At 40.0% G+C, this 18,991-nt stretch overlaps 1 protein-coding gene across 1 annotated transcript in view; it reads right to left on the reverse strand.

The window, feature by feature from the left end:
• Positions 1 to 3,739: 3,739 nt before the first annotated feature.
• The window catches only part of SLC9A1 (solute carrier family 9 member A1), a 157,729-nt gene continuing 142,477 nt past the window's right edge, over positions 3,740 to 18,991 (reverse strand). Inside the window, 3 exon segments of the mRNA XM_053706995.1 lie at positions 3,740 to 4,375; positions 4,377 to 4,486; positions 4,489 to 4,638. Coding sequence (XP_053562970.1) covers positions 4,346 to 4,375; positions 4,377 to 4,486; positions 4,489 to 4,638 — 290 coding nt within the window. The 3' untranslated portion in view covers positions 3,740 to 4,345.

The following is an 18,991-nucleotide window of genomic DNA, read 5'->3' on the forward strand; positions in this document are numbered from 1 at the left end:
CATATAGATAGTATCAAATGGAAAATTCCATACAGCAATGTATTATACTATTTAAAAACAGATAGGTGTCTAGAATCTAAACGATACAATGTAAAATAAAGGGACGTCTCCCTCAAACAATGTAATTATACATATAAAATAAACATAAAAGAACGATAAGTTCAGTACCTGCGCTTTATCCGAAAGTGTAACGATATCCCAAAATTGGGTAAAGTTGTTTGCTTGTCAAGTGGCAAAAAAAAAAAATCACTTATATACACCCTTGCTTTTAGCGCTTAACTTTATTTCTAACACAGCTTTCTGTTCACCAAGTACTTAGCAGAGATTTTATTTAAAATAAATACAATTTTAAAAAAGGAGAAGCAACTCTATCATTTCTTCAGGCATGCAATGCACTTGAAATAAAACAAAAAAAACACACTAAACCACTGACAGGATGGACCTGATAATGACCATTTAAAGTATGGAAAAAAAAAAGTTATTTTCAACCAGAAACATTTTTTTATTTATCTATTTTATTCTTCTGGTGTCATTCAGCTGTGGGCTCTGTCCCAGTGCTAATACTATAAAAACATGGATTGGGGAAAATGCGGACACCATACCTTTGAAGGAGCAGTCTGGAAGCCTGAATCCTTACAAACCACATTTGGAATTAAAAGCTTTGTAAAAGTTTATAATAAAGAGCTGCCTTACACGATTGTGAATTGTGTAAAATCATGGTAAAGTAAGTTTATATCTTAAATAAAGGAGACGTTTATAAATCACCAAACTAATGAAAATAACTCAAAATCGGTCACAGCTGCCTTTGGAAGCTTTTCACGCCTGAAAACCTGTGGCAAGGTGGGAAACAAAGATACATTAATATGGAGGGTATCTAAACATTATATTTAGTAACATGGACAGGTCAAATACAATGGTTATTCAAAATGTGTAGTATAAGCCGCATCAAGATCAATACAGGAATTGCATAAATGTCTCATCTTAACTGTATTAAAGGGACATGAAACCAAATTTTTTCCTTTCATGATTCCGAAAAAGCATGCAATGTTAAATAACTTTCCAAATTATTTCTATCATCTAATTTATTTTGTTCTCTTGGTATCTTTATTGAAACTCATATCTAGATAGGCTTGGGAGCTGCTGATTGGTTTCTGCACATCGATGCCTCATTTTTATTGGCTCACCCATGTGCATTGCTGTTTCTTCAACAAAAGATACTAAGCGAAGGAAGCAAAATAGATAATAGAAGTAAATTGGAAAGTTAAAAATCGAATTCTCCATCTAAACCATGAAAGAAAGAAAAAATGTGATTCATGTCCCTTTAAAGTACATAAGAAAGCAGCATCATAAATGTTTAAAGCACTTTGTCTATAAACAAAACATAAATAAAAATATAGACAACTGGAAAAAAGATCCTGCACTATTTTGAAGAAACCAGAACACTGAATTAAAAAAAAAATTATGGTTAATGTGTTGCATTATTGTGCAAGAAAACATCAGTATCAGCAACAGATATTGTGTAAAGACGATGAAACGAGTTAAAAAAATAAATTAAAAGCAGCAGACATTGCCTTGGTAAACGCTGGGTTGTACCTAGAGCTGAAATGGGCTGCAGTTTAGAAGATAAAAGCTAAACTTAAAAAGGCAAATATACAGTGATGAGTAATATTACAACTGCTTGTTCAATATTAACACTGTAATGCGAATAACAAACACGTGGCCAAACAAGCCTTTGATTGGACGTACGGTAGAAATACTTGGAGGGTTTCGTATGGAGTGGTCCCAATGGGTGGCAGCTGCCCTATAAGCTGGACAATTACAGTAGTGTATGTGCTGTACTGAAACTTGCCATAACTTATCTATTTAAAAAAACAAAACACACACTATACAAATTCAACCTTAAGAAGAATATGGCCAAATGCACCGTACTACCCAACTCTAATTAGGTAGAAAAAGAACTGAAGCAAGAGCACTAAGTAGGCTCTCTGGAAGTTCTACCCATTCCAAAAACCTATAAACTCCACATATGTACTAAATAGGACACAGAGTTGTGTATGAAACCAAACCTGACCACGGATACTACATTAAAGCTCTCACAAACTGTACATTTTACATTTTGTCACCACCTATAAAGTGTCTTGAATGGTTATGTATAAATTGCTCTTCAGAGAAACTGAGCTATTGGGCTGATCTGCTGCTATCATGGTTTCATATGTACCTATGGGCACAATTAAACAAAAAGGCTTGGCCCAAACAATCTAGTATTGTACACACCAGAAAATTGCACTTCTATAAAACAAAGAGCAGTTTCAAAGAAGAACAGATATTACCTACATAATAACTGCAAACCTCAGTTAATTTATGACTTGAACAAATCTAAAAATAAAGCCATATACCTTTTTAAGTCTCTTGTTAGAATAAAGAAACCAGGTACATAAAACCAAATGTATTAAATATGGTGAGGCCTAATATGGAGTGCTATCATAAATCAAATTGAATGAATCGGCTCAAATGTGATAGTAACAGCATATGAAGAGACACACCCAGTTTCCCTAAATTCCTAATGTAAACTACAGGATTCCCTGTCATGACAGGGGAAAAATAAATAAATACTCCGATATATATTTTATAGTGCGTGTATTATACATAAACATAAATATACACACACACATATATATATATATATATTTTATAGAGAAGAGAGAAATACACACACATATACAGTATATATATAATATATATATATATATATACTATAGATAGATATACATAGATATACATACACACACACACAAAGGTTACTGCTGATAGCTGAACTTGTCTATCAACATGGTTTAAATATCAGATGTATCAATCCTACACTGCTATCAGTCAACCTCTTGAATTTACAGTTTAAACTATGGTGTAGCTTTTACTCCAAATGAAAAGCATATCACATTATTCATACAAGAAAATCCCTCGTGACTTGGAGAATTCTGCATAAAAGACAAAAGGTAAACTTTTCAGCTGGTATATTATCTACTCTTATTACTGAAAAAAAAAATCCCTATGTAAGGGGGCTGAATCTTCTATGTTGCTGATAACTGACCAGGTATTTATAAGCTTCACCAAAACTTTTTCTACCAGTACTTATATATTTATATATATATATATATATTTATATATATATATATTATATATATATATATATATATAAATAAAGCTGGTTTAAGTATTTTCTAATAAGCACAAAGGCAGCATGCCCTTGTTTTGCTGTAATACAGCACATATCCAAGGTACATACATATAATATTTTAAACAAATAACAAAATAATCAGGTTAGCATATATTCACACGATAGTAATATACCCTGCCTAGAGTCAATTGTTCTCTAAAAGCCGACTGTGCGAAGAAGTGGACTTTTTAGTGCATGCAGCTTCAGTAGAACTTTTCTGTAATAGTTGCCAGTGTCCCGGTGAAACAAATGTATAGTGTTTACGTGATAAGTATATGTAATGCTTACAACAAGTGATTGATGGCTGAATAGTTTAGAGATTTCTAAATACAGATCTTCCAAATATATACATTTCATTCAATGGAACATTCTAGGCCAGTCAACTCAGTATAAGGCTATATAGTAATTAGGTTATCCTAAAATAAACTATTTTATTTTAAATTACCAGGCCATATTGAAATACCTATTTATAAAGTGTGAATGATGAAAAACACTGAATATTCTAGTATGTAGTATAAGAGAAGGTTCATTAAGTATATTGTTTTAATATCAGCAGAAAAAAACGTTTTAAAATACACTGCACCACCTTGGAGTGTCTGGCAGGATAAATAAGGATTTAAACCTCTGCTCTGCACATTCATGTCAGAGTATATTTAAGTATGAAAATACCTGCATTAACTGAACAAGAAGCGGAAAATTTGAGACCTATAACCTGCTTGGCACCTACGTACTGGTAAAGCATGGATATAGGGATAAAGTTACAAAATAAACACAGTAAGGGCGATAATGCATGAAAAAGAGCACAACATTTGCACGTTGGAGATAAAAAATTGTGTGTTCAAATTTATGTGTATATACAATCATAGGGGCCGTCCCGCCACCATATAAAAAAAAAGAAAAAATAATAAAATGGAGGTATAAAGAAAAATATATATGTATAATGAAATATTCTTTTGGTTAGAAATAAAATTAAAAAAAAATATGGGAATGAAAGGGAGAACAATAACAGGTCCACTTCTAATGGGACCCTTTTTCCTCAAGCAATGCTGCAAATGTCCACCTATGAATGCTAGAAGAAAGTATGTCCCTCATTTATGCCTGTGTCTCCATGAGACCAAGAACGTAATGAGATCAATCCTTTTTAGGCAAGAAGGGTTGGTCCCTCCTCCTCCTCCTCAGGCTGGGGCCCAGGATCACTCAGACATCTCTGCAACTTCTGAGTGCTAGGGCTTTCGCTGGGGCTGAACACATCATCTGCCCCAGGAGAAGGGGCTCACGAACAGTCATTGTGATTCCATTCTCTCCATCCTCGTCATCCTCGTCTTGGGTCTCGTCGACTATATCAACAGATTCTGGGGATGCTGGGTCTATGGTGATCAATGGTAGTTCTTTAGAATAAGGCTTGGGCTCGTAAGCAACAGGGTCTGTGAAAACATCCCAAAACCCCCCAGAAAATATTAGCATATGAACTACCATAATTAGACTATAAATTATACTAAAAAAAAGTTACAAAAACAAACTGTATGAAAAAAAAGAATAAAACTGTAGATATCCTGCACAAGTGTACAATCCACAAGTGCAAAACCTATCCAAGGTTCCGCACCAAAGCCCCCAGTGCAATGCAATCCAAAAGAAAGAATAGCAGCACAACAAATTGTTCCAAAATCAACTTATTTATTATAGCTCCAGAAAACAGACCAACAAAGTTTTGGGCCTTGCATCTAAGCCTCTGCAGACTGCCCCCTTATTTCAGTTCTTTTGACAGACTTGCATTTTAGCCAATCAGTGTCCACTCCTGTAAATTCACGAGCTCAATGTTATCTATATGAAACACATTAACTAAAGCCCTCTAGTGGTGAAAAACTGTCAAAATGCATTTAGATTAGAGGTGGCCTTCAAGGTCTAATAAATTATCATATGAACCTCCTAGGTTTAGTTTTCAACTAAGAATACCAATAGAACAATGCAAAATTGGTGATAAAAGTAAATTGGAAAGTTGTTTAAAATTACATGCCCTATTTGAATCATAAAAGTTTTTTTTGGACTTAACTGTTCCTTTAATCATGTTGTATACACTGAACATCTAAGTAAGTTTTTAAAAGGTTTTATACCAGATTATATCAGTATCTGTGCATATTCTTCTTTATAGTAGTGTCTATTACATGCAGTTATATGAAATTTGGTGTACACTGTCTCTTTAAATAAAAAAAAAAATCACTTCCCACACACCAATTAACCTTAAAGGGACACTGAACCCAAATGTTGTCTTTTGTGATTTACATAAGAGCATGCAATTTTAGCAACTTTCGAATTTACTCCTATTATCAAATGTTCTTCATTCTCTTGGTATCTTTATTTTAAAAGCAAGAATGTAAGTTTAGATACCGGCCCATTTTGGTGAACAACCTGGGTTGTTCTTGCTGATTGGTGGATAAATTCATCCACCAATAAACAAGTGCTGTCAAAGGTTCTGCACTTTCTTTTTCAAATAAAGATATCAAGAGAACAAAGAAAAATTGATAATAGGAGTAAATTAGAAATTTGCTTAAAATTGCATGATCTATCTGAATCATGAAAAGAAAAAAATTGGGTTCAGTGTAATACACCAACATCTATAAAACTAAAATGCCACCTAGTGGATATTACAAATAACACAACTATGTATACAAAAAGATAATATGTTACCCTTCAGTTCACATTATCTAAAAAAACATAATTTATGCTTACCTGATAAATTTATTTCTCTTGTGATGTATCGAGTCCACGGATTCTCCTTCCCTACAGGAAGTGGCAGAGAGAGCACCCACAGCAGAGCTGTCTATATAGCTCCCCCATTAGCTCCACCCCCCAGTCATTCGACCGAAGGCTAGGAAGAAAAAGGAGAAACCATAGGGTGCAGTGGTGACTAAAAGTTTAAAAATAAAAATATATATGCCTGTCGTAAAAAACAGGGCGGGCCGTGGACTCGATACATCACAAGAGAAATAAATTTATCAGGTAAGCATAAATTATGTTTTCTCTTGTAAGATGTATCGAGTCCACGGATTCATCCTTACATGTGGGATACCAATACCAAAGCTTTAGGACACGGATGAAGGGAGGGACAAGACAGGGACCTTAAACGGAAGGCACCACTGCTTGTAGAACCTTTCTCCCAAAAATAGCCTCCGAAGAAGCAAAAGTATCAAATTTGGAAAATTTGGAAAAAGTATGAAGCGAAGACCAAGTCACCACCTTACAAATCTGCTCAACAGAAGCCTCATTTTTAAAAGCCCATGTGGAAGCCACAGCTCTCGTTGAATGAGCAGTAATTCTTTCAGGAGGCTGCTGTCCAGCAGTCTCATAGGCCAAACGGATGATGCTTTTCAGCCAAAAGGAAAGAGAGGTAGCCGTAGCCTTTTGGCCTCTCCGCTTACCAGAATAAACAACAAACAATGAAGGTGTTTGACGGAAATCTTTGGTTGCTTGTAAGTAGAACTTTAAAGAACGAACCACATCAAGATTGTGCAACAGACGTTCCTTCTTGATGAAGGATTAGGACACAGAGAAGGAACAACAATCTCTTGATTGATATTCTTATTAGAAACAACCTTAGGAAGAAAACCAGGTTTGGTACGCAAACCACCTTATCTGCATGGAAAATAAGATAAGGGGAATCACACTGTAAAGCAGATAGCTCAGAAACTCTTTGAGCCGAAGAGATAGCAACTAAGAACAAAACTTTCCAAGATAGAAGCTTAATATCTATGGAATGCTTAGGTTCAAACGGAACCCCTTGAAGAACTTTAAGGACTAAGTTTAGGCCCCAAGGCGGAGCAACAGGCTTAAATACAGGCTTAATTCTGACCAAAGCCTGACTAAAAGTTTGAACGTCTGGGACATCTGCCAGACGTTTGTGTAGTAGAATAGACAAAGCAGATATTTGTCCTTTTAGAGAACTAACTGATAATCCCTTCTCCAAACCTTCTTGGAGAAAAGACAATATTCTAGGAATCCTAATCTTACTCCACGAGTAACCTTTGGATTCACACCAATAAAGATATTTGCGCCAAATCTTATGATAGATCTTCCTGGTGACAGGTTTTCTAGCCTGAATCAGGGTATCAATGACCGACTCAGAGAACCCACGCTTTGATAGAATTAGGCGTTCAATCTCCAAGCAGTCAGACGCAGAGAAACTAGATTTGGATGCGAGAACGGACCTTGGATTAGAAGGTCCCGCCTCATTGGCAGGGTCCACGGTGGAACCGAGGACATGCCCACTAGGTCTGCATACCAAGTCCTGCGTGGCCACGCAGGTGCTATCAGAATCACCGAAGCTCTCTCCTGCTTGATTCTGGCAAACAGACGTGGGAGGAGAGGAAGCGGTTAAAATACGTAGGCCAGATTGAAGGACCAAGGGACTGCTAGAGTATCTATCAGTACCGCCTTGGAATCCCGGGACCTGGACCAGTAACGAGGAAGTATGGCATTCTGACGCGACGCCATCAGATCCAATTCTGGTGTGCCCCATAGCTGAATCAGCTGAGCAAATACCTCAGGATGGAGTTCCCACACCCCCGGATGAAAAGTCTGACGACTTAGAAAATCCGCCTCCCAGTTCTCTACTCCTGGAATGTGGATTGTTGAGAGATGGCAAGAGTGATCCTCTGCCCATCGGATTATTTTGGTTACCTCCATCATCGCTAGAGAACTCCTTGTTCCTCCTTGATGATTGATATAAGCTACAGTCGTGATGTTGTCCGACTGAAACCTGATGAATTTGGCTGCAGCAAGCTGAGGCCACACCTGAAGCGCCTTGAATATCGCTCTCAGTTCTAGGATGTTTATCGGAAGAAGAGATTCCTCCCGAGACCATAAGCCCTGTGCTTTCAGGGAGTTCCAGACTGCACCCCAGCCTAGCAGGCTGGCATCTGTTGTTACAATGAGCCACTCTGGCCTGTGGAAGTACCTTCCCTGAGACAGGTGGTCCTGAGACAACCACCAGAGAAGAGAATCTCTGGTCTCCTGGTCCAGATGCAGTTGAGGAGATAAATCTGCATAATCCCCATTCCACTGTTTGAGCATGCATAGTTGCAGTGGTCTGAGGTGTAGGCGGGCAAAAGGAACTATGTCCATTGCCGCTACCATGAGTCCGATTACCTCCATACACTGAGCCACTGATGGCCGAGAAATTGAATGAAGAGCTCGGCACGTGGTTAAGAGTTTTGATTTTCTGACCTCCGTGAGAAATATTTTCATTTCTACCGAATCTATCAGAGTCCCAGGAAAGGAAACTCTTGTAAGAGGGAAGAGAGAAAGCTTTTTTATGTTCACCTTCCACCCGTGAGATCTCAGAAAAGCCAACACAATGTCCGTGTGAGACTTGGCTAACTGAAAAGTCAACGCCTGGATTAAGATGTCGTCTAGATAAGGCGCCACTGCTATGCCCCGAGGTCATACAACCGCCAGAAGGGACCCTAGCACCTTTATGAAAATTCTTGGAGCCGTGGCTAACCCGAAGGGAAGAGCCACAAACTGGTAATGCCTGTCTAGAAAGGCAAATCTGAGAAATTAATGATGATTTCTGTGAAAAGGGATGTGTAGATACGCATCCTTTAAGTCTACGGTAGTCATATATTGACCTTCCTGGATCAGAGGCAGAGTAGTCCGAATGGTCTCCATCTTGAATGATGGAACTTTGAGGAACTTGTTTAGAATTTTGAGATCCAAGATTGGTCTGAAAGTTCCCTCTTTTTTGGGAACCACAAACTGGTTTGAGTAGAACCCTAGCCCCCTTTTGGTACTGAGCGGATCACCCCCATGGTAAGAAGATCTTCTACACAGCGTAAGAACGACTCTCTCTTTGTCTGGTTTACAGAAAATCGAGAAATATGAAATCTCCCCCTTGGAAGAGAGTCTTTGAATTCCAGAAGATATCCCTGGGACACAATTTCTAAAGCCCAGGGATCGTGAACATCTCTTGCCCAAGCCTGAGCGAATACAGAGAGTCTGCCCCCTACTAGATCCGGTCCCGGATCGGGGGCTACCCCTTCATGCTGTCTTAGAGGCAGCTGCAGGCTTCTTGGCCTGTTTACCCTTGTTCCAAGCCTGGTTAGGTCTCCAGACTGACTTGGATTGGAAAAAATTCCCCTCTTGCTTTGTAGCAAAGGAAGCTGAAACGGAACCACTCTTGAAGTTCCGAAAGGAACGAAAATTATTTTGTTTGATCTTCATCTTATTTGATCTATCCTGAGGAAGGGCATGACCTTTCCCTCCAGTGATGTCTGAAATAATCTCTTTCAGTTCAGGCCCAAATAGGGTCTTTCCTTTGAAAGGGATGTTCAAAAGTTTAGATTTAGATGACACATCAGCAGACCAGGACTTAAGCCATAACGCCCTGCGTTCTAAAATGGCAAAACCTGAATTCTTTGCCACTAATTTAGCCAGTTGAAAAGCGGCATCTGCAATAAAAGAATTAGCCAACTTAAGGGCCTTGATTCTGTCCATAATCTCCTCTAATGGAGTCTCCATCTGAAGAGCCTCTTCAAGAGCCTCAAACCAGAAAACAGCTGCAGTAGTTACAGGAACAATGCACGCAATAGGTTGGAGAGAAAAACCCTGATGAACAAAAATTTTCTTCAGTAGACCCTCTAATTTTTTATCCATAGGATCTTTGAAAGCACAACTGTCTTCGATAGGTATAGTTGTACACTTAGAGTAGAAATAGCTCCCTCCACCTTAGGAACTGTCTGCCAGGAGTCCCGCATGGTGTCAGATATGGGAAACATTTTCTTAAAAACAGGGGGGGAGAGAACGGAATACCTGGTCTATCCCACTACTTAGTAATAATATTTACAATCCTCTTAGGGACTGGAAAAACATCAGTGTAAACAGGAACCTCTAAGTATTTATCCATTTTACACAATTTCTCTGGAACCACTATAGGGTCACAATCATCTAGAGTCGCTAATACCTCCCTGAGCAATAAGCGGAGGTGTTCAAGCTTAAATTTAAAGGCCGTCATATCAGAATCTGTCTGAGGAAGCATCTTTCCTGAATCAGAAATTTCTCCCTCAGATAACAAATCCCCTCACCCCTACTTCAGAGCATTGTGAGGGCACATCAGATACGGCTACTAAAGCGTCAGATGGCTCAGCATTTTTTCTAAACCCAGAGCTGTCCCGCTTTCCTTGTAAACCTGGCAGTTTAGATAAAACCTCTGTGAGGGTTGTATTCATAACTGTGGCCATGTCTTGTAAAGTAAAAGAATTTGACGCACTAGAGGTACTTGGCGTCACTTGTGCGGGCGTTACTGGTTGTGACACTTGGGGAGAGCTAGATGGCGAACCCTCATTTACTTCTGACTGAGAATCATCTATTGCTCAATTTTTAAGTGCCAATATATGTTCTTTATAGTTTATAGACATATCAGTACAATTGGGACACATTCTAAGAGGGGGTTCCACAATGGCTTCCAAACATATTAAACAAGGATTTTCCTTGGTGTCAGACATATTAAACAGGCTAGTAATGTAACAAGCAAGCTTGGAAAACACTGTAATCAAAGTAAACAACACTTAGAAATAAAACGGTACTGTGCCTTTAAGAGAAAAAAAGCTGCACCAGTTCTGCAAAACAGTGTAAAAAAGCAGTAAACTTAACGAAATGTTTACAGTAGCATCATAAAGACTTAGTAACTTTGCACAGCTATGCAAATAAACAATTAACCCCTTAATGGCAAAAACGGATTGAAAAAACGTCAAACCCAGTAAAAAAAGACTTTCAGCACCTTGCCACAGCTCTGCTGTGGCTCCTACCTGCCCTTCAGAATGATTTGTGGGGAAAAAAACTTCTTTAACAGCCCTCAAACACAGCAGGAACCTCAGGAGAAGCAGTGATATGTCTCAGAGTAAAGGAAACTGCGCAACTGAGGCGCGAAAATAGGCCCCTCCCACCTCACTCAATGTTTTGAGGCCTATCAGAGAAACACCAGAGTGTCTCTTAATTAACCATGTGAGTTACAAAACCAAGCCACAATGACCCCTTTAGTCCCTTCAAAAAAGTTATAAATGCATCAATAAACAAAACGTTTTTTCCTAACAGTGTCACCAGCCCTTTAGTCCCTTCAGAAAACGTTATAATTGCATCAATAAACAAAACGTTTTTTCCTAACAGTGTCACCAGTAACTAATGAGCCCTTCAAGCAAGCTGAAATTCCTATTACAGTGTCTGAATACAGCTTACCCTTCCCTCATGGGGATATTGCCAGCCTTTTCTAGAATTAACACAGTCTGTCTAAAAAATATAGACTGAACATACCTCATATGCAGCTTAGCCTGCAAACTGTTCTCCCAACTGAAGTTTTCCAGTACTCTTCAGGCCTTGTGAGAACAGCAGTGGATCTTAGTTACAAATTGCAGAAATCTTCATCCCTTTTCTGCCAGAGAGTAAATAGTACACACCGGTACCATTTAAAATAATAAACTTTTGCTTGAGAAATAAAAAAACAGAATTTATGTTTACCTGATAAATTACTTTCTCCAACGGTGTGTCCGGTCCACGGCGTCATCCTTACTTGTGGGATATTCTCTTCCCCAACAGGAAATGGCAAAGAGCCCAGCAAAGCTGGTCACATGATCCCTCCTAGGCTCCGCCTTCCCCAGTCATTCGACCGACGTAAAGGAGGAATATTTGCATAGGAGAAACCATATGATACCGTGGTGACTGTAGTTAAAGAAAATAAATTATCAGACCTGATTAAAAAACCAGGGCGGGCCGTGGGCCGGACACACCGGTGGAGAAAGTAATTTATCAGGTAAACATAAATTCTGTTTTCTCCAACATAGGTGTGTCCGGTCCACGGCGTCATCCTTACTTGTGGGAACCAATACCAAAGCTTTAGGACACGGATGAAGGGAGGGAGCAAATCAGGTCACCTAGATGGAAGGCACCACGGCTTGCAAAACCTTTCTCCCAAAAATAGCCTCAGAAGAAGCAAAAGTATCAAACTTGTAAAATTTAGTAAAAGTGTGCAGTGAAGACCAAGTCGCTGCCTTACATATCTGATCAACAGAAGCCTCGTTCTTGAAGGCCCATGTGGAAGCCACAGCCCTAGTGGAATGAGCTGTGATTCTTTCAGGAGGCTGCCGTCCGGCAGTCTCGTAAGCCAATCTGATGATGCTTTTAATCCAAAAAGAGAGAGAGGTAGAAGTTGCTTTTTGACCTCTCCTTTTACCAGAATAAACAACAAACAAGGAAGATGTTTGTCTAAAATCCTTTGTAGCATCTAAATAGAATTTTAGAGCACGAACAACATCCAAATTGTGCAACAAACGTTCCTTCTTTGAAACTGGATTCGGACACAAAGAAGGCACGACTATCTCCTGGTTAATGTTTTTGTTAGAAACAACTTTCGGAAGAAAACCAGGTTTAGTACGCAAAACCACCTTATCTGCATGGAACACCAGATAAGGAGGAGAACACTGCAGAGCAGATAATTCTGAAACTCTTCTAGCAGAAGAAATTGCAACCAAAAACAAAACTTTCCAAGATAATAACTTAATATCAACGGAATGTAAGGGTTCAAACGGAACCCCCCTGAAGAACTGAAAGAACTAAATTGAGACTCCAAGGAGGAGTCAAAGGTTTGTAAACAGGCTTGATTCTAACCAGAGCCTGAACAAAGGCTTGAACATCTGGCACAGCTGCCAGCTTTTTGTGAAGTAACACAGACAAGGCAGAAATCTGTCCCTTCAAGGAACTTGCAGATAATCCTTTCTCCAAACCTTCTTGAAGAAAGGATAGAATCTTAGGAATTTTAACTTTGTCCCAAGGGAATCCTTTAGATTCACACCAACAGATATATTTTTTCCAAATTTTGTGGTAAATTTTTCTAGTTACAGGCTTTCTGGCCTGAACAAGAGTATCAATGACAGAATCTGAGAACCCTCGCTTTGATAAGATCAAGCGTTCAATCTCCAAGCAGTCAGTTGGAGTGAGACCAGATTCGGATGTTCGAACGGACCTTGAACAAGAAGGTCTCGTCTCAAAGGTAGCTTCCATGGTGGAGCCGATGACATATTCACCAGGTCTGCATACCAAGTCCTGCGTGACCACGCAGGAGCTATCAAGATCACCGATGCCCTCTCCTGATTGATCCTGGCTACCAGCCTGGGGATGAGAGGAAACGGCGGGAATACATAAGCTAGTTTGAAGGTCCAAGGTGCTACTAGTGCATCTACTAGAGTCGCCTTGGGATCCCTGGATCTGGACCCGTAGCAAGGAACCTTGAAGTTCTGACGAGAGGCCATCAGATCCATGTCTGGAATGCCCCACAATTGAGTAATTTGGGCAAAGATTTCCGGATGGAGTTCCCACTCCCCCGGATGAAATGTCTGACGACTCAGAAAATCCGCTTCCCAATTTTCCACTCCTGGGATGTGGATTGCAGACAAGTGGCAGGAGTGAGTCTCCGCCCATTGAATGATTTTGGTCACTTCTTCCATCGCCAGGGAACTCCTTGTTCCCCCCTGATGGTTGATGTACGCAACAGTCGTCATGTTGTCTGATTGAAACCGTATGAACTTGGCCTTTGCTAGCTGAGGCCAAGCCTTGAGAGCATTGAATATCGCTCTCAGTTCCAGAATATTTATCGGGAGAGGAGATTCTTCCCGAGACCAAAGACCCTGAGCTTTCAGGGGTCCCCAGACCGCGCCCCAGCCCACCAGACTGGCGTCGGTCGTGACAATGACCCACTCTGGTCTGCGGAAGCTCATCCCCTGTGACAGGTTGTCCAGGGACAGCCACCAACGGAGTGAATCTCTGGTCCTCTGATCTACTTGTATCGTCGGAGACAAGTCTGTATAGTCCCCATTCCACTGACTGAGCATGCACAGTTGTAATGGTCTTAGATGAATTCGCGCAAAAGGAACTATGTCCATTGCCGCTACCATCAAACCTATTACTTCCATGCACTGCGCTATGGAAGGAAGAGGAACAGAATGAAGTATTTGACAAGAGTTTAGAAGTTTCGATTTTCTGGCCTCTGTCAGAAAAATCCTCATTTCTAAGGAGTCTAATATTGTTCCCAAGAAGGGAACCCTTGTTGACGGAGATAGAGAACTTTTTTCTACGTTCACTTTCCACCCGTGAGATCTGAGAAAGGCCAGGACAATGTCCGTGTGAGCCTTTGCTTGAGGAAGGGACGACGCTTGAATCAGAATGTCGTCCAAGTAAGGTACTACTGCAATGCCCCTTGGTCTTAGCACCGCTAGAAGGGACCCTAGTACCTTTGTGAAAATTCTTGGAGCAGTGGCTAATCCGAACGGAAGTGCCACAAACTGGTAATGCTTGTCCAGGAATGCGAACCTTAGGAACCGATGATGTTCCTTGTGGATAGGAATATGTAGATACGCATCCTTTAAATCCACCGTGGTCATGAATTGACCTTCCTGGATGGAAGGAAGAATTGTTCAAATGGTTTCCATTTTGAACGATGGAACCTTGAGAAACTTGTTTAGGATCTTGAGATCTAAGATTGGTCTGAATGTTCCCTCTTTTTTGGGAACTACGAACAGATTGGAGTAGAACCCCATCTCTTGTTCTCCTAATGGAACAGGATGAATCACTCCCATTTTTAACAGGTCTTCTACACAATGTAAGAATGCCTGTTTTTTTATGTGGTCTGAAGACAATTGAGACCTGTGGAACCTCCCCCTTGGGGGAAGCCCCTTGAATTCCAGAAGATAACCTTGGGAGACTATTTCTAGTGCCCAAGGATCCAGAACATCTCTTGCCCAAGCCTGAGCGAAGAGAGAGAGTCTGCCCCCCACCAGATCCGGTCCCGGATCGGGGGCCCACATCTCATGCTGTCTTGGTAGCAGTGGCAGGTTTCTTGGCCTGCTTTCCTTTGTTCCAGCCTTGCATTGGTCTCCAGGCTGGCTTGGCTTGAGAAGTATTACCCTCTTGCTTAGAGGACGTAGCACTTGGGGCTGGTCCGTTTCTGCGAAAGGGACGAAAATTAGGTTTATTTTTGGCCTTGAAAGACCTATCCTGAGGAAGGGCGTGGCCCTTGCCCCCAGTGATATCAGAGATAATCTCTTTCAAGTCAGGGCCAAACAGCGTTTTCCCCTTGAAAGGAATGTTAAGCAATTTGTTCTTGGAAGACGCATCCGCTGACCAAGATTTTAGCCAAAGCGCTCTGCGCGCCACAATAGCAAAACCAGAATTTTTCGCCGCTAACCTAGCCAATTGCAAAGTGGCGTCTAGGGTGAAAGAATTAGCCAATTTGAGAGCATGAATTCTGTCCATAATCTCCTCATAAGAAGAAGAATTATTATTGAGCGCCTTTTCTAGTTCATCGAACCAGAAACACGCTGCTGTAGTGACAGGAACAATGCATGAAATTGGTTGTAGAAGGTAACCTTGCTGAACAAACATCTTTTTAAGCAAACCTTCTAATTTTTTATCCATAGGATCTTTGAAAGCACAACTATCTTCTATGGGTATAGTGGTGCGTTTGTTTAGAGTAGAAACCGCCCCCTCGACCTTGGGGACTGTCTGCCATAAGTCCTTTCTGGGGTCGACCATAGGAAACAATTTTTTAAATATGGGGGGAGGGACGAAAGGTATACCGGGCCTTTCCCATTCTTTATTTACAATGTCCGCCACCCGCTTGGGTATAGGAAAAGCTTCGGGGGGCCCCGGGACCTCTAGGAACTTGTCCATTTTACATAGTTTCTCTGGAATGACCAAATTCTCACAATCATCCAGAGTAGATAACACCTCCTTAAGCAGAGCGCGGAGATGTTCCAATTTAAATTTAAATGTAATCACATCAGGTTCAGCTTGTTGAGAAATTTTCCCTGAATCTGAAATTTCTCCCTCAGACAAAACCTCCCTGGCCCCCTCAGACTGGTGTAGGGGCACTTCAGAACCAATATCATCAGCGTCCTCATGCTCTTCAGTATTTTCTAAAACAGAGCAGTCGCGCTTTCGCTGATAAGTGGGCATTTTGGCTAAAATGTTTTTGATAGAATTATCCATTACAGCCGTTAATTGTTGCATAGTAAGGAGTATTGGCGCACTAGATGTACTAGGGGCCTCCTGTGTGGGCAAGACTGGTGTAGACGAAGGAGGGGATGATGCAGTACCATGCTTACTCCCCTCACTCGAGGAATCATCTTGGGCATCATTTTCTCTAAATTTTGTGTCACATAAATCACATCTATTTAAATGAGAAGGAACCTTGGCTTCCCCACATTCAGAACACAGTCTATCTGGTAGTTCAGACATGTTAAACAGGCATAAACTTGATAACAAAGTACAAAAAACGTTTTAAAATAAACCGTTACTGTCACTTTAAATTTTAAACTGAACACACTTTATTACTGCAATTGTGAAAAAGTATGAAGGAATTGTTCAAAATTCACCAAAATTTCACCACAGTGTCTTAAAGCCTTAAAAGTATTGCACACCAAATTTGGAAGCTTTAACCCTTAAAATAACGGAACCGGAGCCGTTTTTATATTTAACCCCTTTAAAGTCCCTGGTATCTGCTTTGCTGAGACCCAACCAAGCCCAAAGGGGAATACGATACCAAATGACGCCTTCAGAAAGTCTTTTCTATGTATCAGAGCTCCTCACACATGCATCTGCATGTCCTGCTTCCCAAAAACAAGTGCGCAATAGAGGCGCGAAAATGAGACTCTGCCTATGATTAGGGAAAGCCCCTAGAGAATAAGGTGTCCAATACAGTGCCTGCCGGTTATTTTACATAATTCCCAAGATTAAAATAATTCCTCAAGGCTATGGAGTATAAAATATGCTTATATATAAATCGATTTAGCCCAGAAAATGTCTACAGTCTTAAAAGCCCTTGTGAAGCCCTTTTTTTCTTTCTGTAATAAAAATGGCTTACCGGATCCCATAGGGAAAATGACAGCTTCCAGCATTACATCGTCTTGTTAGAATGTGTCATACCTCAAGCAGCAAAAGTCTGCTCACTGTTCCCCCAACTGAAGTTAATTCCTCTCAACAGTCCTGTGTGGAAACAGCCATCGATTTTAGTAACGGTTGCTAAAATCATTTTCCTCTTACAAACAGAAATCTTCATCTCTTTTCTGTTTCAGAGTAAATAGTACATACCAGCACTATTTTAAAATAACAAACTCTTGATTGAATAATAAAAACTACAGTTAAACACTAAAAAACTCTAAGCCATCTCCGTGGAGATGTTGCCTGTACAACGGCAAAGAGAATGACTGGGGAAGGCGGAGCCTAGGAGGGATCATGTGACCAGCTTTGCTGGGCTCTTTGCCATTTCCTGTTGGGGAAGAGAATATCCCACAAGTAAGGATGACGCCGTGGACCGGACACACCTATGTTGGAGAAACTAACGTTTTAGTCACCACATAGCTCTTTGCCCTTCCTAGCAGTTAAGCAGGCAGAGAGAATGACTGGGGGTGGAGCTAAGGGAGGAGCTATATAGACAGCTCTGCTGTGGGTGCTCTCTTTGCCACTTCCTGTAGGGAAGGAGAATATCCCACAAGTAAGGATGACTCCGTGGACTCGATACATCTTACAAGAGAAATGTAACAGTGTAAATGAAATCCACAGGAAAATGATATACAATAAACCACAAGATGTTCTACTAAATCAAAAAGGATTATTGAATATCTGAAGAATTAATTACTGGACATATCAAAATACGTATTCTTCCCCTTTGAGATTAAAGCCTCTAATTCAAAAATTCAGTTTAACAATAGTTCTCCAATAGGCCAAACACTGTTCAGCATTCTCAATCCTTAATTGTGAATATTATGCCCAACATGCAACAAGTGCTCTGCTACAGGGAATTTTAAAGGAACAGTAAAGTCAAAATTAAACTTTCATGATTTAGACAGAACATGCAATTTTAAACTTTCCAATGCACTTCTATTATCAAATTTGCTTTGTTCTCTTGGTTTTCTTTGTTGAACACAAAACCTAGGTAGGCTGAGAGAAGCTTAGGAGGTGCATGCGTCTATTGCAGCAGTTTGCAAAATTGCTTGTAGCAATGCTATACATAGCTACAAATACCGCTGCCAGATGGCCTAAGACACGTGTAACTCTCCTGAGCTCATCTAGGATTATGCTTTAAAAAAAAAAAACATACAAAGAGAACAAAGCAAAATGAATAATAAAAGTTAATTGGAAAGTTGTTTCTATCCCTAATATTGGACTTATGTTCGTGATCTGCTCCCGCACGCAGTGGGTGGTCTGACTGGGCATTAAAGTAAGTAAAACAGCAAAATTCGTATTACATGTCACTTGCAAAAATCATCCCATTTTGTTTAGATTTTGAAAACTCGTGTGTCCTGCAATAACAATTAAAGGGACACTGAACCCAAATTTTTTCTTTCGTGATTCAGATAGAGCATGAAATTTTAAGCAACTTTCTAATTTACTCCTATTATCAAATGTCTTCATTCTCTTGCTATCTTTATTTGAAAAAGAATGCATCTAAGCTTTTTTGGGGGTTCAGAACTCTGGACAGCACTTTTTATTGGTGGATGAATTCATCCACCAATCAGCAAGGACAACCTATGTTGTTCACCAAAAATGGGCTGGCATCTAAACTTACATTCTTGCATTTCAAATAAAGATATGAAGAGAATGAAGAAAAATGGATAATAGGAGTAAATTAGAAAGTTGCTTAAAATTTCATGCTCTATCTGAATCACGAAAGAAAAATTTTGGGTTTAGTGTCCCTTTAACTATTCTCTAGTAAACTCTATAACTGATGAAATCTCATAA

The sequence above is a fragment of the Bombina bombina genome, chromosome 3 (genome assembly GCF_027579735.1).
Source record: "Bombina bombina isolate aBomBom1 chromosome 3, aBomBom1.pri, whole genome shotgun sequence".
NCBI classification, from domain to species: Eukaryota; Metazoa; Chordata; class Amphibia; order Anura; family Bombinatoridae; genus Bombina; species Bombina bombina.